This window comes from Neoarius graeffei, chromosome 19, assembly GCF_027579695.1.
Source record: "Neoarius graeffei isolate fNeoGra1 chromosome 19, fNeoGra1.pri, whole genome shotgun sequence".
In the NCBI taxonomy this organism is placed as follows: Eukaryota; Metazoa; Chordata; class Actinopteri; order Siluriformes; family Ariidae; genus Neoarius; species Neoarius graeffei.
Window position 1 is genome coordinate 58,192,884 of NC_083587.1, and position 25,070 is coordinate 58,217,953.

General features: G+C 42.3%; 1 protein-coding gene across 3 annotated transcripts in view; it reads left to right on the forward strand.

The window, feature by feature from the left end:
* Window positions 1–18,081, forward strand: part of znf385d (zinc finger protein 385D) — a 222,923-nt gene extending 204,842 nt beyond the window's left edge. For all 3 annotated transcript variants that reach the window (XM_060900350.1, XM_060900352.1, XM_060900351.1), the window contains 4 exons: window positions 4,308–4,553; window positions 5,144–5,325; window positions 11,756–11,869; window positions 17,131–18,081. In XM_060900350.1, the coding sequence (XP_060756333.1) occupies window positions 4,308–4,553; window positions 5,144–5,325; window positions 11,756–11,869; window positions 17,131–17,358 (770 nt within the window). In that variant the 3' untranslated portion in view covers window positions 17,359–18,081. The remainder of the gene's footprint in view (window positions 1–4,307; window positions 4,554–5,143; window positions 5,326–11,755; window positions 11,870–17,130) is intronic.
* The last annotated feature ends 6,989 nt before the right edge of the window (window positions 18,082–25,070 follow it).

Genomic DNA, 25,070 nt, shown 5'->3' on the forward strand with positions numbered 1-25,070 from the left:
GGAGTGGCGTGGCTTAAAGGAACAGTCCACCGTACTTCCATAATGAAATATGCTCTTATCTGAATTGAGACGAGCTGCTCCGTACCTCCGTATCTGAGCTCCATATCAATGCGCTGCCGAAGCGCGCAGAAGGTGTTAGTACGCCTGTCATTATAGTGTGGACTTTCCATAGCATAGAAAATCGCTACGTTTCAATTTTTTTAACTGAACTTGTTTCGTATCACTGGTCATATAAACCTATGTAAACAGGAAAAACGTGGAAGAGTTTGGTCGCATCTAACTACAGCCCCAAAAAAATACCATTGGCCATGCTGAGCCTAGCTACATTGCTAACAGGAGTGACAGCGCGTCTGACTGTGTCTGACTGACTGGGAGGTCACGCAAAGCTCGGAGAGGTACGGAGCAGCTCGTCTCAATTCAGATAAGAGCATATTTCATTATGGAAGTACGGTGGGCTGTTCCTTTAACAACATGAATGCATGATTAGACTATGTGATCGTACAACGGATCAGCAGGTATAAATAGACAAAGTGATCAAGGACTAAACACAGAACAGGTGATCACAAACAGGTAACACAGCAATGACAGGACAAATACAGAAACAAAAGAACAAAACAGCATGGTAATGTAAACAAAAGTGCATGATGTGAACCCAAACAAAACAACATGGTAATATACCACCCTAATTCCAAAAAAGTCGGGATGCTGTGTAAACTGTAAATAAAAAAAGAATGCGATAATTGCCAATTCATGGAAACCCTATATCCATCCATCTATCCATTATCTGTAGCTGCTTGCCCTGTACAGGGTCGCAGGCAAGCTGGAGCCTATCCCAGCTGACTGTGGGTGAGAGGCGGGGAACACCCTGGACAAGTCACCAGGTCATCGCAGGGCTGATAAAGAGACAAACAACCATTCACACTCACACCTACAGTCAATTTAGAGCCACCAATTAGCCTAACCTGCATGTCTTTGGACTGTGGGGGAAACCGGAGCACCCGGAGGAAACCCACGTGGACACGGGGAGAACATGCAAACTCCACACAGAAAGACCCTTGTCAGCTGCTGGGCTCGAACCCAGGATCTTTTTGCTGTGAGGCAACAGTGCTAACCACTACACCACCATGCCACCTGGAAACCCTGTGTTTCATTGAAAATAGTACAAAGACAACATATCAAATGTTGCAACTGAGAAATTTTATTGTTTTTTGACAAATATATGCTCATTTTGAACTTGATGTCAGGAATGCTTTTCAAAAAAGTTGGGACAGGGCATGTTTACCACTGTGTTGCATCACCTCTACTTTTGACAACACTCTGTAAAAATTTGGGACACTTTTGAGACCAATTGCTGTAGTTTGAAAAATGAAAGTGAAATATTGTCCCATTCTTGCTTAATATACAATTTCAGTTGCTCAACAGTTCGGGGTCTCCTTTGTCGTATTTTGCGCTTCATAATGCGCCAAATGTTTTAAATGGGAGACAGGGCTGGACTGCAGGCAGGCCAGTTTAGCACCTGGACTCTTTTACTGCAGAGCCATGTAGTTTTAATATGTGCAGAAAATGGTTTGGCATTGTCTTGCTGAAAGAAGGAAGGCCTTCCCTGAAAAATATTTTGTCTGGATGGCAGCATATTGCTCTGAAACGTGTATATATCATTCAGCATTCATGATGCCTTCCCAGATGTACAAGCTACCCATGTCATGCACACTAATGCACCCTCATACCATCACAGATGCTGGCTTTTGAACTGTGCACTGATAACAATCCGGATGGTCCCTCTCCTCTTTAGCTTGGAGGACGTGGTGTCCATGATTTCTAGAAATAATTTCTACTTTTGATTCGTCAGACCTCAGGACAATTTTCCACTTCGCCTCAGTTCATTGTAAAAGAGCTCGGGCCCAGAGAAGGTGGCGGTGTTTCTGGATATTGTTTATATCTGGTTTTAACTTGCATTTGTGGATGTAGTAATGAAGTGTTTTCACAGATGATGGTTTTCTGAAGTGTTCCTGAGCCCATACAGTGATTTCCACTACAGACACGTGTCTGCTTTTAATGCAGTGTCTCCTGAGGGCCTGAAGATCACAGGCATTCAATGTCAGTTTTCAGCCTTGTCTCTTGCATACAGAGATTTCCCCAGATCTCTGAATCTTTTAATGATATTATGGACCATAGATGATGTGATCCATGAATTCTTTGCAATTTTACATTGAGGAACGTTATTCTTAAATTGTTGCATTGTTTGCCCACACAGTCCTTCACAGAGCGGTGAACCCCTCCCCATCTTTACTTCTGAGAGACTCCACCTCTCTGGGATGCTCTTTTTATACCCAATCATGTTACTGACCTGTTGCCAATGAACCTGATTAGGTTTTTTTAGCATTACACAACTTTTTCAGTCTTTTGTTGCCCCTGTCCCAACTTTTTTGCAAGTGTTGCCGACGTCAAGTTCAAAATGAACATATATTTTTCAAAAACCAATGAAATGTCTCAGTTTCAAAATTTGATATGTTGTCATTGTACTATTTTCAATGAAATACAGGGTTTCCATGATTTGCAAATCTTGACATTCTGTTTTTATTTATGTTTTACTCAGTGTCCCAGCTTTTCTGGAATTGGGCTTGTAAACAAACGCACATGATGTGAAGCCAAACAAAACAACATGGGAATGTAAACAAAAGCACATGATGTGAAACCAAAGAAAAAAACAACATGGTAATGTAAACAAAAGCGCATGATATATATACCTTGACCAATTTGAATCCTTGTAGTCATAGCAAAATAATGGAATTTATAGCAGGTTGTGTGGAAGTGTAATGTCTCTGGTCACAGTTCATATTGTTGGATGATATGTGACTTGGAAATATGCTAAAATAACAGTATTGGGTTTCACCCACTCTCGTGGGAAGTGATAGGAACTGGGTTGTTGTGCTGCTTGCACGCCCAGCTAAGCACAGCTGTGTTCATGCTGTGACCATGTGTTCACATCCCAATAGTTTCAGGGTTGTAAACAAGCAGGAGAACAGTTCAAGGCAGCTCATGTACACTGAAACAGATACTTACACCACTAGGCAAATGGTTCGAATACTTTTTAGCGACAAGGCAACAGCATTATCTTAGTATAGCAGTGGTAATGACATAGCATCAGTAGAGCAACAGCACACCACCTCATTGTTGATTATTTTCCTATAACCATACACCCCCAAGTGTTTTATCCCTTACTTACTTTTCTGTAACCTGAGTCTTTCTGTACCAATGAATATTTAACAGTTATTCCATGAAATCGAGTGGTACATGAGCTGATAGCTGATGAGGCACGTAGCACTGAGTTGGCTATAAGCCATGTATGATGAGATTGAGTGGAATAACTGTTTTATTCTATCCACATTCACTGGATTTTGAGAAACAGAGCATTTTTATTTTTATTGTTTGCAAATTCGATAAATAAAAACTTTATACAAAATGTCCAACAAAACCATTTCCGCTTAGAATGTCGACAAACTGCCAAAATGACAGGAGCAACTTGTGAAAAATGTGATAATAATAATTCTTGAAAAAAAAAGATATGTTCGTACCATCAAATACTTTTATTCCATATTTTGTTGCTTTTTTGTGTGTTTTTTGGAGTTTTGTTTTCAAGTAAAGTTTTTATTTTATCCTTGGTTCAGCAACATGCTCCACCATTTTCTTTTTGGGTCTTTCTTTTAGGGTCTTTTTGGCAGTTGGCAAACCAACTTAAAGGTGCATTACTGCCACCGACAGGGCTGGAGTGTGGACTAGGAGATATTGGGGGGACTATATTCTTTTAGCTATTTCTCATCTCATTTCATTATCTCTAGCCGCTTTATCCTTCTACAGGGTCGCAGGCAAGCTGGAGCCTATCCCAGCTGACTACGGGCGAAAGGCAGGGTACACCCTGGACAAGTCGCCAGGTCATCACAGGGCTGACACATAGACACAGACAGCCATTCACACTCACATTCACACCTACGGTCAATTTAGAGTCACCAGTTAACCTAACCTGCATGTCTTTGGACTGTGGGGGAAACCGGAGCACCCAGAGGAAACCCACGCAGACACGGGGAGAACATGCAAACTCCACACAGAAAGGCCCTCGCCGGCCATGGGGCTCGAACCCGGACCTTCTTGCTGTGAGGCGACAGCGCTAACCACTACACCACCGTGCCGCCCGCGATTGCTCATATCCAGTGAATGTGGATAGAATAAATTACTTTATATAGTGGAAATCTGGAAGAATCCATGATTCAAGAGGGTAACCTAGAACTTTCTATCTATTCCACTTTCAGAAGCCGTTCCTGATCCGTTACACCCGGAGGTTCCTCCATCCCCAGCTAAGTGCAGCTCCAGTGTGGCCTCCTCTGAGGCTGAGTTTACCTCAACAGAAGGACAGAGTCCGGACGTCACTCCTGGAGCAGCCCAGGACCCTGAAGCCGAGAAGGAGACGGAGGAGGAAAAAGCTTTGCGTCTTCTTTACTGCTCGCTTTGCAAAGTTGCTGTCAACTCGGCATCCCAGCTCGAAGCGCACAATAGTGGTGAGAAAGAGAGAGAGCTTTCTCCACTTTCTATCACAAAGGTCATCCTGTAAGATGACTCCCTGATTCACGGCAAATCGAGTTGGCGTAAAAGGAAACCTTGGACATAAACAGAATGTCATTTATGAGTGATGCTGAACTACAAGTGCTTTTAGTTTACTTTCACAGTTTCTTTCACAAAGCATTTTTGGTCTGAAGGGTATCTGAATAGTTTGGGTTGAAAGCAGTGGAATGATTTCCTCAGTGCATTATAATGTGAAGACAGCAAAGCACAAAACATATTCCATCTCAATATTCATTCTCCAGACTGCTGCTAAGATGCTAAGCAGGACACTCTGTAAAGACTAACGGCTAGAATCCGTGTGAGAATGAAGTCATCTATGAGAAATATTTGACCATAACATGAACACTCAGCAGCTGTCTTTGCACATCTTTGATAGTCGTAAATCACCAATGAGATTTCATCACCTACCAGTAGCATCTGAGGATAACAGCACTACTGATAACAAAATAGTCATAGTCCCAATATGCAAGAAATATCTTTCCCAAAATTGAAAGATGTTTCTTCGACATCTTGTTTTGTTCCTCAGGCACCAAGCACAAGACCATGCTGGAAGCGCGGAACGGTAACGGCTCCATCAAGTCCTTCCCCAGGCCAGGGGTGAAAAACAAGCTACTGTCACCTAGTGCTGCATCGACCGGCCTGCAGAACAAGATTTTCCACTGTGAAATATGTGACGTTCATGTCAACTCAGAGACACAGCTCAAACAGGTCAGAACACAAGTGTAATGGAAGTCAATTTAGAGAAGCCAAAAGAATTTATGAAATGAAATAATCTACCACATCCATATGCTTATTGATATTGGTGTTGATGGAATAAAAAAAAAGAACAATAGAAAGATTTTATTTGTAATATACATACAACAACCCCAATTCCAAAAAAAGTTGGGATGCTGTGTAAACTGTAAATAAAAGTAGAATGTGAAAATTTGCAAATCATATAGTTCATTGAAAATAGTACAAAGACAACATATCAAATGTTGAAACTGAGAAATTTCATTGGGTTTTTTTTAAATATATGCTCATTTTGAATTTGATGTCAGCAACACATTTCAGAAATGTTGGGACAGGGGTAACAAAAGACTGAAAAAGTTGTGTAATGCTAAAAAAAAAACCTAATTGGCAACAAGTCAGTAATATGATTGGGTATAAAAAGAGTATCCCAGAGAGATGGAGTCTCTTAGAAGTAAAGATGGGGAGGGGTTCACTGCTCTATGAAAGACTGCGTGGGCAAACAGTGCAACAATTTAAGAATAATGTTCCTCAAAGTAAAATTGCAAAGAATTTATGGATCACATCATCTATGGTACATAATATCATGAAAAGATTCAGAGAATCTGGGGAAATCTCTGTATGCAAGAGACAAGGCTGAAAACTGACATTGAATGCCTGTGATCTTCAGGCCCTCAGGAGACACTGCATTAAAAGCAGATACGTGTCTGTACTGGAAATCAGTATATGGGCTCAGGAACACTTCAGAAAACCATCATCTGTGAAAACACTTCATTACTGCATCCACAAACGCAAGTTAAAACCAGATATAAACAATATCCAGAAACACCGCCACCTTCTCTGGGCCCGAGCTCTTTTACGATGGACTGAGACGAAGTGGAAAATTGTCCTGAGGTCTGACAAATCAAAAATCAAAATTATTTCTAGAAATCATGGACCCCACATCCTCCAGGCTAAAGAGGAGAGGGACCATCCGTCTTGTTATCAGTGCACAGTTCAAAAGCCAGCATCTGTGATGGTATGAGGGTGCGTTAGTGCACATGGCATGGGTAGCTTGTACATCTGGGAAGGCATCATTAATGCTGAATGATATATACACGTTTCAGAGCAATATGCTACCATCCAGGCAAAATATTTTTCAGGGAAGGCCTTCCTTCTTTCAGCAAGACAATGCCAAACCGCTTTCTGTGCATATTAAAACTCCATAGCTCCATAGTAAGAGTCCAGGTGCTAAACTGGCCTGCCTGCAGTTCAGATCTGTCTCCCATTTAAAACATTTGGCGCATTATGAAACGCAAAATATGACAAAGGAGACCCCGAGCTGTTGAGCAACTGAACTGTATATCAGGCAAGAATGGGACAATATTTCACTTTCAGAACTACAGCAATTGGTCTCCTCAGTTCCAAAACGTTTACAGAGTGTTGTTAAAAATAGAGGTGATGCAACTTTTTTGAAACGTGTTGCTGACATCAAATTCAATATGAGCATATATTTTTCAAAAATCAATAACATTTCTTAGCTGCAACATTTGATATGTTGTCTTTGTACTATTTTCAATTAAATATAGGGCTTCCATGATTTGCAAATCATCCTATTCTGTTTTTTAATTATGTTTAACACAGTGTCCCAAATTTATGGAATTGGGGTTGTATATTACAGTATAGCAAAACTCTTTTCTTCAAATATCCCAGCTGGGTATGAAGTTGCCATCAGAGAACATGGTAAGCCATGATACATCACCCCGAGAGCAGAGAAGAGGTTAAGGGCCTTGCTCAAGGGTCCAACAGTGGCAGCTTGGTAGAGCAGGAGCTTGAACCCCTGACCTTCTGATCAGTAACCCAGAGCAAGATTTGAACAGGTGCTATATGTCCATTGTAGCTAACTAATTGTTTCAAACACCTTTGGTACAGTAAGATACATAAGCTAACGATTTAGTGATTTCCTGAAACAGCAGGAATATTTACAAATTTGAAGTCTGAGACCACCCTGGATGGAATGATAAGTAAACAATGAAACATTTGTAGGCTTGCTGTTATAGGGAAAAAAAATCAGCAGTAGGGTGGTGTGAAGCCGAATTACTGTTACAACCCAAAAATTGATTCAGTTTTCTGTAACAGCACATCTTGAAGTAATTTATTAATAAATGTCATACTTTTTAACCAGTTATAGTTATATTTAATATCTGCAAAACTGTTATCAGACACAGTACGCTGTAGCCAGATGTTTCCTCAGCAGCCTCGTTTTTTCTTTCTCTTATTACATTAATGGTATTTAGCAGACGCAATTCTCCAGAGTGATGTACAACATACCCAGAGCAGCCTGGGGAGCAGTTGGGGGTTAGGTGCGTTGCCCAAAGGCGCTTCAGCCATTCCTGCTGGTCTAGAGAATCGAACCGGCAACCTTTTGTTCCCAAAGCTGCTTCTCTAATCATTAGGTCATGGCTTCCACATCAAAGGCTTCCCCTTTCTCTTGAAATTAAAAGGACAAAAAACAACAAAACGTTGATGATTGTTACAAAGCCCGAACACTGAGCCCTGACTCCTTCTATAACTGTTAAATATCTCCTTACAGAAAACTTCACCAGATCAATTCTTGTTTTTCTTTGTTTAGTAACAGCATATTTATTATTAGTTTTAGCTTATTGTAGCGCATTGGACTGTTGTTGTCGTGTCAACGTGTGCCATAGCACCATGAAGTGTCTCATCTCATCTCATTATCTCTAGCCGCTTTATCCTGTTCTACAGGGTCACAGGCAAGCTGGAGCCTATCCCAGCTGACTACGGGCGAAAGGCGGGGTACACCCTGGACAAGTCGCCAGGTCATCGCAGGGCTGACACATAGACACAGACAACCATTCACACTCACATTCACACCTACGCTCAATTTAGAGTCACCAGTTAACCTAACCTGCATGTCTTTGGACTGTGGGGGAAACCGGAGCACCCGGAGGAAACCCATGCGGACACAGGGAGAACATGCAAACTCCACACAGAAAGGCCCTCGCCGGCCACGGGGCTCGAACCCAGGACCTTCTTGCTGTGAGGCGACAGCGCTAACCACTACATCACCGTGCCGCCCACCATGAAGTGTACTATGTTTAAACATCGCATATTGAAGGAGTGAAAAAATATTTATCTGAAATCTGCTTGTCACAGGTTCCTGGTTCCAGGTTACTTAGCTACATTAGATAAGATGATACTTACTTACTTATCCTGTTCTTCCCGAGTGGAAAATAAGGCCATGACACGTCAACGCCATTCTGTGCGGTCTAAGTTGGACTCAAGTCCACTCTGGTACCTGGAGATATTATTTGACTTGCCCTCATTGTCGTAGTTTCCATAGCAAGAGGGTTTTTTACGGTGTGGAAATGTTGGCCCTATGCCCAACCCCCGACCTGGAGGACCAGGGGATCGCTTTTTGGACCCTACCCTTCAACCTGTTCGGCATGGGTGGTCCTACCAGGAGTCTCCAGCCGACATAGCTCTCAAGGTCATAGGGACACACAAGCTGCCTCACCACGATAAGGTGGCAATCCTTTCGGAGCAGAGATAAGATGGTAGCTCCAGTGCAAATGTCACACATGGAAACCATTACTGATTGACTAACATCACTGGTCGAGTTGTAAAATCAAACCAGGGGGGATGGTGAAATTTTTAGTCTCGTGTCGACCCATCGGTCGGTCTGTCGGTGGGAAACTGGTTTGCTTTTTGGAGGGTTTGCACACAACGTAGGTCTGTGGACCTTGTTCATTTACCAGACATACAGTATTTTGTGCTGATAAAGTGTGTAGTACACACTGTGTACCCTTTTTATTGTTGTAAAAAACATAATACACTGGTATTTTACTGTAAAACATGCACAGTGTGGATGTCATGCGTCATATTTAGTCAGTCTCCTGGCTGACATACCTACCACATTCTCCATATTAGGGTGAAATGCAGATGACAAATTTGAAGTGTAACTTCATAGTCATGGTAGGCTCCTTTTAAATCGTTTGGTAAATAATTTATTAAAACCTCAGCAGGCAATGCAAATGAACAACTGAATCTTTTCATATCAAGTCAATAGAATTTTTATTCAAAGCTGAACATTGGGAACATTGAGTTAAATACAAAGGTAGGTAGGGAACCAATAAGCTAAAACAAGCAACAGTAAATTGTAAATCTTCAGCTCTTCAGCTGTTGGTTCTCCTGCTTGCTCCTGCTCCTGTATTGTCTCACACTCCGGGTCCTCCAGCTCCTGTCGCACTGTGTTGCAGTTGCTGCTGACTGTCATCTGGAATAAAGAGCAGTGGATAAGATAATTTAATTAAATATAATTATAATGTGGGCAGCACGGTGGTGTAGTGGTTAGCGCTGTCGCCTCACAGCAAGAAGGTCCGGGTTCGAGCCCCGGGGCCGGCGAGGGCCTTTCTGTGCGGAGTTTGCATGTTCTCCCCGTGTCCGCGTGGGTTTCCTCCGGGTGCTCCGGTTTCCCCCACAGTCCAAAGACATGCAGGTTAGGTTAACTGGTGACTCTAAATTGACCGTAGGTGTGAATGTGAGTGTGAATGGTTGTCTGTGTCTATGTGTCAGCCCTGTGATGACCTGGCGACTTGTCCAGGGTGTACCCCGCCTTTCGCCCGTAGTCAGCTGGGATAGGCTCCAGCTTGCCTGCGACCCTGTAGAACAGGATAAAGCGGCTACAGATAATGAGATGAGATGAGATCTGAATGAGGATTTGAGCTTTGAAAAATGACCGGATTCTTTCTGTAACGTTGATTCCCGCTGTTATCTAGGTCACGTGACACCTTAACGTTGACGGTTACCAAGGAGCTGCCTTGGATACTTTGATACTTTGCTTCGATACATACCAGCACTTTGATACATACTGGATACAAGCTAGCAAAATGAGTTAAAAGCAGGCATCTTTGGAAAGTTTCTTTGGAAAGGGGAAAAGGCCCATTGAGGAGACAGAAGAAGAGCCTATGACAAAGAAAAAGAAAGCTGCATTTTAGCAGACACTTTGTCGAGTCCTACACCAATCCTGCTCTGCCTTACATGTTGTGACCGGCTCTCTAATGAGGCAATGAAGCCTTCAAAACTGCTAGTGTCGTTTATTTTAGCCTTCCTGTCTTGAATAACACTTTTTGCTGCCTGAAGAATAACAAACGAACATCCAGGCTGATTAAATTAATGGCCTTATACAAGAAATCAAAGCTAACATGAACCTGAGTAAGCTATCGATAGCTGGCTAGACTCCAAACTAACATTCATTATGATAGCTGTGTTGTTATCCGCCGCCCACAAATTAGGCTCCATATCGGTAACTTTACAGCATGATAGCGGGCTCACAGAAAGTGTGGCTGATATTCGTAACTCTTGACTTACCTCCTGAAATGTTTTTTCTTGCGATCTTAAATCCGAACTTACTTAGGTCTTGCTGTCCACTCCGCTTGGCCATGATGCTGCAATCCGCTGCTGTCACTGACGCCGAATGAAATAAAAAATAACGGAACCCCAACTGAATGTCACCTCCTCAAATGCTTCGCTTGCGCGTGCCCTCTCTCGCGGTAGCTTATTGTATGCTCAGTTTCAGCAAAGCTACGTGGAATGGCATTTCTAGTTCTAATGTTAAATAGAAGTAATGTCCACATTTATTGATAAAATTGCTCAAGGGAAGGGAGGGGGGATGCCCGTTTTAGAGGGGGGATGATTTTGGCCATTTTTTATTCCAGGGGGGATGACCCCCTCAACTCGAGTACAGACTAACATTGTATTATACATTCACCGGCCACTTTAACAGGAACTTGTTCTTGATTCTAAGATTCTTTTTCTTGGCTGCAGGAGTGGAACCCAATATGATCTTCTGCTGTTGCATGCTGAGATGCTTTTCTGCTCAGCACAGTTGTAGAGAGTTGCTATGAGTTACTATATCCTTCCTGGCAAAAAAGCTCAAACCAATCTGGCCATTTTCCTCTGACCTCCCTCTCTTATCAACGAGGAGTTTGTTTCCACCCACAGAACTGTCACTCGCTCATTCGATGTTTGTTTTTTGTTTTTCACACCATTCTATCTGCGTAAACTCTAGAGACTGTTTTTTTGTGTGTGAAAACCCCAGGAGATCAGCAGTTTCTGAAATACTCAAACCAAAAATACTCATCTGGATCAAACCAACACCCATGCCACAGTGAAAGAAAGTCACACTTCACTGTGAGATCACAATTTTTTCCTATCCGAATGTTTGAACATTGTGAACATTAACTGACGCGCTTGATTTGTATCTGCACATTTTTATGCATCATACTGCTGTCAAGGGATTGGCTGATTAGAGAACTGCATAAAACAGCAGGTGGATGCGTGAGTGTATCTGTTCAGATTAGAAGGTTGAAACTTGTAACCCGTTAAGCATGAATATCTCTTCTTTCAGCACATCAGCAGCCGACGCCATAAAGACAGAGCAGCAGGAAAACCAGCCAAGCCCAAGTACAGCCCCTACACCAAGACTCCAAAAGGACAGACCAAACAGCAAATAGGAAACACAGTAAGAGCTCAACAGAGATATTACACTTTTATGTCACTTTTTGTCTTGAAAGGTGACACTATTAACTATTAACAGGCACAAAGGTTTTGGCGCCAGTCATAAGACCAAAATTGTGGTCACTATTGAGCAGATTTAGCTCATTTAACTCACAAATGGGTGAGACATTAATGGAAAATGGGAGCTCTGTCATGCTAAAGGAATTTTATTGGCATTTCTATCCTTCTGTCCCCATCTACAAGGCCTGAGGGCTCACTGAGGATTAAAATGATGTAAATTATATGCTATGGCCTTCACAGTGACAGGACCTCAGCCCTATTGAACACCAAAGGGAGATTTTGGAGCAAAGTGTCAGACACATTCTCTCCCATCACCATCAAAACACCAACTAAAGGAATATCTTTTGGAAAACGTGTGCTCCATTTCTGTACATTCCCAGAGACTTGTCGAATCGATGCCAAGGCACAGCTGTTCTAGTGGTTTGTGATGGCCTAACACCTTACTAGCACACTTTATGCTGGATTTTCTTTTAATTTGTGTATCTTTCATTTGGCAAGTGCCATTTTCTTTTGGAAAATACTGAGTGGAGATTATTGTAATGAATTGAGTGTTCTGATTTGTCTACGCTGATTAAAGATAGTGACTGTTACGAGATTTTGTTATTTTTGGCAAACGCATGGCTAAATCATTGCTAGCTGCAAGAGACAGACTTTTCAAACAGCCGTAAGTTATATTTAATAACCGATGAAACTGTTTTGCCAACATATTGCCTGCCAAGTCTCATTAATATAAATTTATTGGAAGAAATTAAACATGAGCTGGAGCCGCAAACCAAAAGGAACGCTTGGCCATCAATTGCAAGCCTCAGGTTGTTTCCAGTGTACTGTGTTCTCAGCTGCTAACTCTCTGCCACACTGACTGTATTTCTGCACTGAGTTTAGGAAGCATACAGTTCCCAAATGACCGGGATGCACATAATGAAATTAACTATGGATTTTTTCAGCATAGTTTCCAAATGGACTCGGGCTTCACTTAATCCCACCAGAAGAAGAGATCCAAAAACTCCAAATAACAAACATTGTGGTAATAATAAATGGATGTGTCTGTTTATTTGCTGACAGGAAGACAAAACAGTACTTAGGTTAATAAACTGGTTTAATGTTTCACTGACCATATGTTTATTAGGTGAGATGCACCTGTGTTTATTTAGATGAATGTTCTACTTTGGTTCCCCAGCGCAAATGGTCACAACATGCCTTAGGATTATTGCTTTTCTTAGTGAATATGGCCTTTGATATAGTATTTGAACCTTTAATATTTCTTATTTAAACAAAAAAAAATAGAGCATGTTAAAGTTAGTACTGCCAACTTAGTGACTTTGTTGCTAGATTCGGCGACCCCTTCAACTTTTTCAGCACACAAGCTGCATTCAATATGACTCTCAAGCTTACATCACAGATGCTGGTTAAATGAGTTGAGAAAGACGGGTCAGTCGATTCACCACCTGTGTGTAAAGCCTGACTGAGTTGCACTTACATGAGCTGATGTTCCCAATGACCAATCACTGATCACTATTGTTTCCTAATCACCAATCACTAATTACCACTGGTTCCCAATGAACAATCACTAATTACCATTGTTTCCCAATGAACAATCACTAATTACCATTGTTTCCCAATGAACAATCACTAATTACCATTATTTCCCAATGACCAATCATTAATTGCCATTGCTTCCTAATGACCAATCACTGATCACTATTGTTCCCAACGTCCAATGACTGATCACCATTATCCTTAACTTCTAATCACTAATTACCATTGCTTCCCAATGACCAATCATTGATTACTGTTATTCCCAATGACCAATCACTGATTACCACTGTTTCCTAATCAATCACTGATTATCATTGTTTCCCAATGAGCAATCACTAATTAACATTGTTTCCTTATGAATAATCACTAATTACTATTGTTTCCCAATGACCAATCACTGATTACTGTTATTCCCAATGACCAATCAGTGATTACCATTGTCTCCCAATGACCAATCACTCATTACTATTGTTTCCTAATGACCAATCACTAATTAGGGCCCGAGCCCTATGGGCGAAGGCCCTATTGTTCTTGTAAGAGTTCACTATTATTATTCTTCTTCCGTCTTCTTCTTCTTCTTCTTCCGTCTTCTTCTTCTTCTTTATTTTTCTCTGCTGTTGGGCCATTTTCGGGGCGCTTGCCATGGGCGAAAACGCACGAAATTTGGCACCAGTTCCGAGAATTGCCACCGCTACTCAGAACCAGAAGCCCAAACTTGGCCGGGGCTCCGGGCCTCTATAGCGCCCCCTAAGTCGTTGTGATTTTGGCCTCCCGCATTAAGGTGCCTGGGTGCCATGTAGTTTGTAGTAGTGGCATGCCATTTGGTACGCATATGTATCTCACTAAGCCGGTCAAAAATGTAATGCCAATGCATTAGCCACGCCCAACAGGAAGTGAGGTAATTTCACTTTTGTGCGAAATGCATGGCCACGAAGAAGGCGCAACTCCTCCTAGACCGTTCATAGGAATGTCACCAAAATTGATACACATCATCTACAGACATGGCTGACAAAAGTTACTAAATACGTTTCACGTAGGATAAACCGTTCAGAAGTTATACGTCGATCAATTTTCGATTCAAAATTTTACATGCTTAAAAATTCATAACAAATCTTCTGATTACTCAAAACTGCTCATACTTCACAGGCAAATCACACATTGGGCTTCTGACATGTTACCCAATTTCTGTGATATTTCGCCACTGGGGGCGCTATTTTTGGGCAAAAAATCCAATCTTTCCTCAAATTTGGTCAAACTTCACGGCCACCCTCTTTCTCCCTCCCATGTCATGTATACCACATTTTGGGAATTTTCGTCCATGGGGGGCGCTGTTTTTGGCCGACGCAATTGCTCCAAAACGGGTTTTTGGTTAATAATTCCATAATGCTTTTCCTTCACACCAATACCTTGTGACAGTATGTTGCTGTTGTAGACACTTATTTTTACAACTCATTATCGCTCATGTACAGCATAGCGCCACCTACTGACATGGGAAAAACCAAAAAATTTATTCTTCAAAAATCTATATCTCCTCTTCTATTTACTCAATTGTCATCAAACTTCATACGCAAACTCTTCATAGCTCACCTGACATTTACGCCAAATTTTGTGCACTTTCGCCACTGGGGGCGCTCTTTTTGGGCAAAAAATCCAATCTTTCCTCAAATTTGGTCAAACTTCACGGCCACCCTCTTGCTACCTCCCATGTCATGTATACCACATTTTGGGAATTTTCGTCCATGGGGGGCGCTGTTTTTGGCCGACGCAATTGCTCCAAAGCGGGTTTTTGGTAAATAATTCCATAATGCTTTTCCTTCACACCACTACCTTGTGATAGTACGTTGCTGTTGTAGACACTTATTTTTCCAACTCATAATCGCTCATGTACAGCATAGCGCCACCTACTGACATGGGAAAAACCAAAAAATTTATTCTTCAAAAATCTATATCTCATCTTCTATTTACTCAATTGTCATCAAACTTCATACGCAAACTCTTCATAGCTCACCTGACATATACGCCAGATTTTGTGCACTTTCGCCCCTGGGGGTGCTGTTTATGGCAAAAATGATATTGCAGCTTCCGATTTGTCAAACTTGGCAAGCAAACTCTTTACAAGACCCTTATTGGGGCGCTTGCCATGGTCGACAACGCACGAAATCTGGCTCCTTTTTCTTAGACTGCCACCGCTACTGAGAACCAGAAGCCCAGATCCAGGCGGGCCTCAGGGCCTCTATAGCGCCCCCCGAGCACCGTTCAGTGCGCGACCCTATTGTTGCCATGTGTCCAATTCTGTGCTTTGTCGCCATTGTGGGGGTAATGTCTCTTGCCGAAGAAGCTGTGGAAGGTCTTTCGCGGGGACGCATGCCCCCGCCCCCCTTGGCCGCTGGCGCGAGGGCCCGTCGAGGCCGCTTGCGGCTTTAATTACCATTGTTTCCTTATGAACAATCATGAATTACCATTGTTTTCTAATGGCCAATCACTGATTACTGTTATTCCCAATGACCAATCAGTGATTACCATTGTTTCCCAATGACCAATCACTAATTACCATTGTTTCCTTATGAACAATCATGAATTACCATTGTTTTCCAATGGCCAATCACTGATTACTGTTATTCCCAATTACCAACCACGAATTACCATTGCTTCCTAATCAATAGTCACTAATTACCATTGTTTCTCAACGACCAATCACTATCATTGTTTCCCAATGACCAATCACTAATTACCATTGTTTCCCAGTGACCAATCACTGATCACCATCATTCCCAACCACTGATTAAAATTTTTCCCACTCAACAATCACTGATCACTATTGTTCCCAATCTCCAATCACTGATCACCATTATTCCTAACAACCAATCACTAATTACCATTGTTTGTCAATGATCAATCACTGATCACCATCATTCCCAATCACTGATTAAAATAGACCAATCTTTGATCACCCTTCTTCCCAATGTCCAATCACTGATCACCATCATTCTCAACGACCAGTCACTGATCAACATTTTTCTCATCAACCAATCACTGATCAACATCATTGCTAAAGACCAGTGAGTCAGCACCATTTTTCCCAAGAACCAGTCACTGATCACCATTGTTTGTCCCACGCACCCAAGTCTTTGTTCTGCTATTCTTGGTGATATTTTAATCATCATAAAAGTCAGCTATTCCATCTGTAACTGTCCTTTGGGTCTATTTAACTTTGCATTCTTGATAGAAATTTAAGCATTTTGTAAATATGTAAACAGTTTGTGGAGTCATAACCAAAGATGAATTCTTTCTATTAGAAATGTTATGTTTTTTCTATTCCAATGAAACTTTGTTCTGTTCCAAGTTTCTTCCTAAGATCATCCTTCATGTAATACGTTTTGATAACCAAACATGACAATTCCCTGAATATACAAATTAGACTATGATGTCACCTTGGAAGACTTTTTCACCATGTATTAGCTACATTCCCTTGAAAAGATTTAGCCATACTGGTTAATAAAGGAACTTGATCTTGACGGTGTGCCACAAGGGTCAATTCTAGGGCCATTTTAGTTTCTTTTTTTCTCCAGACTTTTGCCTTCTTTTGAAATCAAAACAAGTAAGAATGGCTTAAATGTAATTACTGTATATTTTCTGACACTTTCTCTCCATCTCTGTCTCTCTACCCAGCCAGTGAAGCTGCCTCTGAGTAAGGACATGGGCCAGCCGCTGACTGCCACAATAGTGCCCTCTCACTTGGCAGCCATTGCCGCCGCAGCAGCAGCCGCCACCTTTCCAATTCGCGCCAGCCATAACCCGTCCCTTTTCCAGACTCAATCTCTGCCCACAACACTTCTTCGCCCTGCACCTGGGCCTATTAGGACCAGCCATGCGCCAGTTCTGTTCGCTCCCTACTGACCTCCGAACTGTGACTTCGGATTAAGTCTGATGCACCATCTCAGTGCTAAATTAAGTGTGGTCCAGTCGTGTGGATTATTGCCTTTTTTTGCTCATCGTCACACAAGAATCCTGTATGGATCTGATGTGTGAATACTATACCGCAATAATAATAATAAAAAGACAAACCAGGTAACTATGCATTGTCATCACCATATGACACACAGACTCTAAGCTCTAAATGGATTTAGAGATATTGTTGAGGGTGGGGCTTTTTTTGGTCTTGGTCACGTCATTGCTTCTGAAAAATAATTTTACATCTGAGAATAGAGAGGCTAAAGTATGGGAAAATAAGTTCTACTACTCAGCTGTTTGCACTTTAAGCCCTTCCTTCTGTGGATGTCTTCAGTGCTTTAGATCAGTAGAACGTGGTTTATTCCTTCCTGTATTTTGTTTATGGTTGTATGTACATGCATTTGGTGTCATGTGAACGGAAAATGGGAATGCTCGAGGGAAAGTGAATTACTGCTGATTTATTACCTGCTAAGCAAAATGTGTGTGTGTGTGTGTGTGTGTGTGTGTGTGTGTGTGTGTGTGTGTGTATATATATGAGTTTGTACATTTCTTGAAGCTTCCCATGCAAAAATCTACACAAGTCACATGGATGGTAAAGAGTAAAGCTTGTCTGTCTCATCTAACAATGTGAAAAAAAGAAAGGTTTCAAATAAAGTCTTACTTTGCTAACTTATATCGAAACAAATACTTCTACAAATTCACACACACACACACACACACACACACACACACACACCATGCTTTGTTTAACTTCACTGATAAATGATAGTCAGGAAATATCCCGATGTGCTTCCATAATGGAATCTTTCTGTTTATTATACCGCATGAAACACGGCTAATTTAAGCCTAATTTTGAACCATGAGAGAACAATAAACATCAATTTCATAACTCAGCTGTACCCTCTAAAAAATCTGCCGTTCTTGTCCATCTCTGGCACTTGAGTGAGTGTGCACCTCATTTGTCAAAATCCCACAAGTCTCCAGGTGTTGAATGAACTCAGCTGTTCTCTCCATGGACCTCCAATTGAACTCTCTCCCTTGTCTTGCGTAAATTTCCCACTGTGCCTTAACCCTGCTTGAAGGAAACCTGAGGGGAAAAGTCTCACTAGTGCACACTTTAAACCCAGCCGAGATGTTAGTCTTTTCGAGCAGATAGCAGGGGCTGCTGAATGGGATGTCTGGCGCCGTCATGCGGTCATAACTTATTTATGAACTAATAATGACCAACATCTGTATGTGAGATGGGCTCTTTTTTCGATCCGCCGTTCCAGGAAGCTGTCAGTGCACACTCACACACACTCTCACACACACATATGCACACATTGCCGGTTGCATCCTAGCCAGCTGAGGAAACAACATTTTAGTTAAACCAAATTGAGTTAAGGGCATTGGCCTCAGCTTTTAAAAGTATAGCAAGCTTGTATACTGTTTGCTCAAAAATCAAATTTACACAATTCTCCAATTTCCTCCAAATACGCAAAATAAACTAAGTGCTAGCCTTCATATCAACCTTCTTTGTTGGTATGAGGGGAGGCCAAGGCCTACTGGTTAGAGAAGCAGCTTTGGGAACAAAAGGTTGCTGGTCCGATTCCCTGGACCAGCAGGAATGGCTGAAGTGCCCTTGAGCAAGGCACCTAATCCCCAAGCTGCTCCCCAAGCTGCTCTGGGTACGTTATATGAGTCTGCTAAATAGCTGTAATGTAATGTCATGTAATATGAAAGAAAAAGCTTCTTATGTAATGTAACTATAACAAATCTACCACCTACACTGTCAGAAATAAGGGTACAGTAATAATAATCAGTTGAATTTATATAGTGCCTCTCTCTTACCCAAGGTCGCTTTACAATTAAGGGAGAAAAAAAAAAGTCCACCAAAAGAAGGTAAGGATGACACTCCAGTGGTGTAGCTACCACAGTCCCACCAAAAGGTGCACGAAGATAAGTCTCATACCGCCTGCACAGCCGCCGCGATGCTGCTGGGTAACATCGCTCGGAACACTGCGCCATGGATCCACAAAGCGAGCACAGAAGCACCGCCACACGGAGCGCTGGTATGTCCCAAACCACCTGTACAGCCACCACGACGCCACTGAGAAACATCACTCGGAACACCGCACCAAGCACCAAAGCACCACCGCACAGAGCACTGGACAACCATGATGTTAAAACAACAACGAGCTCACTGCAGTTCATAGCTAAGAGCACAGGCATCACCAACGGCGAACCAAGGCCTGGAGGGAACCGACACCCAAAACTGGGTCCGGAGCTACAACACAACCCGTGGACAAAACACTCAAACAAAACACTAAAAACAAACATCCAAGTACACAAACACAAAAAAAGAAAAAAGGGAAAATAAAACGAAATTAAATTAAAAAGTTCTAGTGAGAAGCGGCAGCCAGAATGCGCACAGCGTACTCTCAACCGGAAACAGAAAAAGAAAAAAATAGGAGTCCATATCTGTCCCCCAAGGTACAGTCTACACTAATGTACCCCCCAAGGACTCATTATTGGACCTCAAGGTAACTGTGTGTATGTTTTAGGGCCAAAAAGGTACATACGTGTTCCTTAGCAGTATTTAAAGGGTACAAATAAGTATCTTGGAGGGTACTTGGGCAGCTTTTATACTGCTGTATGCAACTGATCGAGGAAAAATCCACCCTGAATAACTTGCATATGTCAATATGTATTATTGATCTTCAATTGTATAAAAAAATACATTCTAATCAACATCAGCTGATTTTTAGTATTTTCATATTTTTTCTTGGTTAATGGTTTTCAACATTGCTGACGGTGAGTTAGTCCTTGTTTCATCACTATCTAAAGACAGTGATGCAGCAGCGCTTTAGTCCTTTAGTCTGTCCTGTTCTGTCACCTCTTCGTCTGTATGCTCAGCTTCCAAAGTATTCCATGCCAATACTGCGCTTGTCTTCTCATAAATCGCTAACTACTCTTGCTGAGCTGAGTATCTCAGTGCCATCTAGAGCTGTACTGCATTCTGGAACCTCGAGTCCAACGTTTGCACCAATGTCTATGCTACTTCTTATTGGATTTCTCACGATACGATGTTGAACATCACTGGAAAATGGTGAGTAAGGGAAGAAATTCTTGCTAACACTGAAACCTGGCCATTATCCTTCATGTTTGAGTTTGAAAATTTTTCTACAATTAAACACTGCTTCTGGGTTCGAACCTTACAGCTAATGGGGGCCTTTCTGTGTGGAGTCTGCATGATCTCCCCGTGTCTGCGTGGGTTTCCTCTGGGAGCGCCGGTTTCCTCCATAGTCCAAAGACATGCAGGTTAGATCACATACCCAGCCGCTGGGATTGCACAAGCCAGTGTATACTTAGTGCCAGTCCCAAGCCCTGTTAGATTAGGGAGGGTTGCATCAGGAAGGGCATCTGGTGTAAAACCGATGCCAAATCAAATATGCAGGGATCATGATGATCTGCTGTGGCGACCCCAATGGGATCAGTCAAAAGAAGAAGAAACACTGCTTAAAATCTGCACTAGCAATGTGCATTGTAGTGCGGCACACAACCGCTAACTTCTTACAGGAATAGCGAAAAAAAACCCAGCACCAACCAAGAAATTAGCACCAGAATCTCATCTCATCTCATTATCTCTAGCTGCTTTATCCTTCTACAGGGTCGCAGGCAAGCTGGAGCCTATCCCAGCTGACTACGGGCGAAAGGCGGGGTACACCCTGGACAAGTCGCCAGGTCATCACAGGGCTGACACATAGACACAGACAACCATTCACACCTACGGTCAATTTAGAGTCACCAGTTAACCTAACCTGCATGTCTTTGGACTGTGGGGGAAACAGGAGCACCCGGAGGAAACCCACGCGGACACGGGGAGAACATGCAAACTCCACACAGAAAGGCCCTCGCCAGCCCCGGGGCTCGAACCCAGGACCTTCTTGCTGTGAGGCGACAGCGCTAACCACTACACCACCGTGCCGCCCAGCACCAGAATCGCTATTGCTAAATGTCAGATATTTCAAAATAAACATACTGATTATGTTTCAGGGTGGAGTTTTCATACATTCTTAATAATTTGTAACCCATAGCTGCTAAACTGTAAGAAAAGCAATTGAACCATGGAAACTTCCTCCAGCTTAATTAATACTGATACGTACTGTACTTACTTGAAAAGCTCTCTCACCATTTCAGTGACTCACCATTTCAAGCTCAGTGCTGCATAATGACATACTCGAGTGCAAAGAATTCCGTCTGTGAGATTGCATTGCAGTGCATTTCCTCCCTACATACCATACAACACACTGACTTGAATCCCTGCCCTTTCTTTTCAAGTGCCTGAGACAGAGGATGCGGGGGGGTACAATATATAATGGAACTACACAGGGCGGCAGAAATTCCTCCCAATGAACGGATGGATGACAGATTTACACCTTCAGTCATTCTTGAGGAATCTAGTTAGTAATTAGCATTCCATCACAGAAGGATTGGGTTTTTCTTTGCATATATTGCACTCTCTGTACTAGATAGCCTGGAGCTGTGAAAGCCTGCGGTGTGTGATGCATCACACAGATCTCCTGCAGGAAATGGAGCAATTTCATGGATCATGCTGACAGAAGGGTGCAGTCTCAATTTGACCCCCGGTTCTCTAGGGAGTGAGTTACTATCTGCTGATGGAATGTGTATGCCCTGATTATAAAGGTGACTCAGTAAACTGCGACACAAACATTTTTGGAAGCCTTTTGGAAAACTTCTGACAATCTGACTTTAACAGAATGCACGCAGAACTTATACAGCATAGCACTTAGCTGGATGAAAGGTAATGCTAAACACCATAGAACCATTGGGTACACAAGAGCATATATAGTGCTTCTCATTCTCCAATATAGGGAAGAGGTGGTATGGTGGAACCATCGTGAGTAATGGAATGCACCTGCCATTAGATTAGATTAGATTAGATTAGATTAGATTAGATTAGATTAGATATTTATTGATCCCTTTGGGAGGGTTCCCTCAGGGAAATTAAAATTCCAGCAGCATCATTACAGGATGAACAGAGAATAGAAAATAGAGAAAACTTCTAGATAAATTAAATTATTTACATATACAAATATAAAAAAGAACAAGATATGGGAAAAGAAGAAAGAAAAAGAAAAAAAATGTCCAGCAGGAGAGGTTTTGCACATTATATTGCACATTGTCCAGTATTGCTTTTTGTCAGGCTAGGCTAGGCTACTGCTCCTTCCTGTCCTCTGTCCTCCTGTTACCCCTCCTCCCCCCCAGAGAGGAGTTGTACAGTCTGATGGCGTGAGGGACTAAGGAGTTTTTAAGTCTGTTCGTCCTGCATTTGGGAAGAAGCATTCTGTCACTGAACAGGCTCCTCTGGTTGCTGATGACGGTGTGCAGAGGGTGACTGGCATCGTCCATGATGTTCAGTAGTTTGTCCATAGTCCTCTTCTCTGCCACCATCACCAGAGAGTCCAGCTTCATGTCAACCAGAGAGCCGGCCCGCCTGATCAGTTTGTCCAGCCTGGATGTGTCCTTCTTGGATGTGCTGCCCCCCCCCAGCACACCACGGTGTAAAACAGGACACTGGCGACCACGGACCGATAGAAAATCCGCTATTACAGGATGAAGTTTTCAGCAATCTAGGACAACTACGAGGGAGATATAGGTTATAGGGTTCTATATAGAACTTGCATTAGAGAGACGCATTTTCTAAGAGTGGACTACATTGGAAGAATCTAAAACTGGCTGGATCTTTGGTTTGTCTGGTTTCACACTGGTGGAAAGCTTTAAAGAACCTTTGTAGGACCCCTTTAGAAAGCTAGAACTACTGCAGAACCCAAGAGCATACACAGAACTTCTCATTCTCTGATGTAATGAAGAGTTAGTACAGTAGAACCATCACATGTGATATCTGGGATACACCACAATCTGGTAAGGTGCAGGTTTTGGCATTACAAGGTGAAATTTCATAAAACTAGAAGAACTAGACCCAGAAAAAAGGGATTATTTGAAGGTTACAGCATCATTGGATAATTAAGTTTTGATTCTCAGCTTCCTAAAAGTGTTTTACTTGGAACCCTTTCTGACAGGAAAAACTTGTATGGTTTTCCATAGAACAAATTTTCTAAGATTGTACCACAATAAAACAGCTGGCTCCTTAGTTCCAGTTTGACATTCATTCTAGCACCCTAAAGGCTTCTTTGGCTTGTCCCCTTAAAGTGTTTTTGTAAAGCCCAATGTCAGAGGGTTTTCAGAAACTACTCCAAGAAGAATGCTTTAGGCCAAGTTTACATTAGACCGTATCTGTCTCGTTTTCTTCACGGATGCACTGTCCGTTTACATTAAAACGCCTGGAAACGCCGGGAAACGGGAATCCGCCAGGGTCCACGTATTCAATCCAGATCGTGTCTGGTCTGGTGCTGTGTAAACATTGAGAATACGCGGATATGCTGTGCTGAGCTCTAGCTGGCGTCGTCATTCGACAACGTCACTGTGACATCCACCTTCCTGATTCGCTGGCGTTGGTCATGTGACGCGACTGCTGAAAAACGGCGCGGACTTCCGCCTTGTATCACCTTTCATTAAAGAGTATAAAAGTATGAAAATACTGCAAATACTGATGCAAATACTGCCCATTGTGTAGTTATGATTGTCTTTAGGCTTGCCATCCTTCCACTTGCAAGTGGTAAGTGACTTGTGCACAGCGGCTCAGTCCCGAATCACTGCTCGTGCGCTTCACTCGCGCGCTCTGTGAGCTGCGTAGGGCCGGAGTGCGCACCCTCCAGAGGGCACTCACTGTTCAGGGCGGAGTGATTTGGAGCACAGCCGCTGAGGAGGAACCGCTGAGCCGCACTGACACATTTCAACTTACGTGCCAAATTAGTCATGTGATTAGCGTATCCGTGTATTGGCGTTGCTGTGTGCACGCGAATCGTGTATTGGCATTGCTGTGTGCATGCTAATCGTTTTTAAAAACGTTAATCTGATGATCCGCTGATACGGTCTAATGTAAACCCCACCTTAGAAAGCTAGAACCAATAACCACCTATTGGGTAACCCAAGAGCATAAACAGTGTCATTCCTCTAGTGAAACTCTTAAAGGTTTTGTGTAAAGCCCTACATCAGAATGTAGAACCCCTTTAGAAGCTAGAAACAATAACCATCCATAGAATGATTGGGCAACCCATTATAGTGTGAACATTTCAGTAATCTAGGATATCTTCACTCTTTAAAAAAACAAATCTTTTTAGAGATAACTGGATGATTAATGGTTCTTAGCCTCCCTTAGAGTCTCTCCACAAGAGAGCTTTACTTTGTATCACGTTGGAGGAGCCTACTTTCATTCTTAAAACTAAAAGGTACTTTGATTTTTGCCCCATTGGTGAAACCATTAAACAGGTAAATCACCTGTTTTGCCATTATGGGATGAATGTTTCAGTAATTGTGTGACAACATTTCTTCAGGGGTTCACTGGATAATCAGGGGTTTTTAGCCACCTAAAAGGGTACTATTTGGAACCCTTTTTGGTAGGAAAACTTGTAGGTGTCTAGATATAACTAGACTAGAACCTTCTCAGAACCACATATGAAGAGCCAAAAAACATATGGATCCTGAGTTCCAATTTTATTAAGGTAAAAAAAAAAAATTCTAGCACCTAAAGGGTC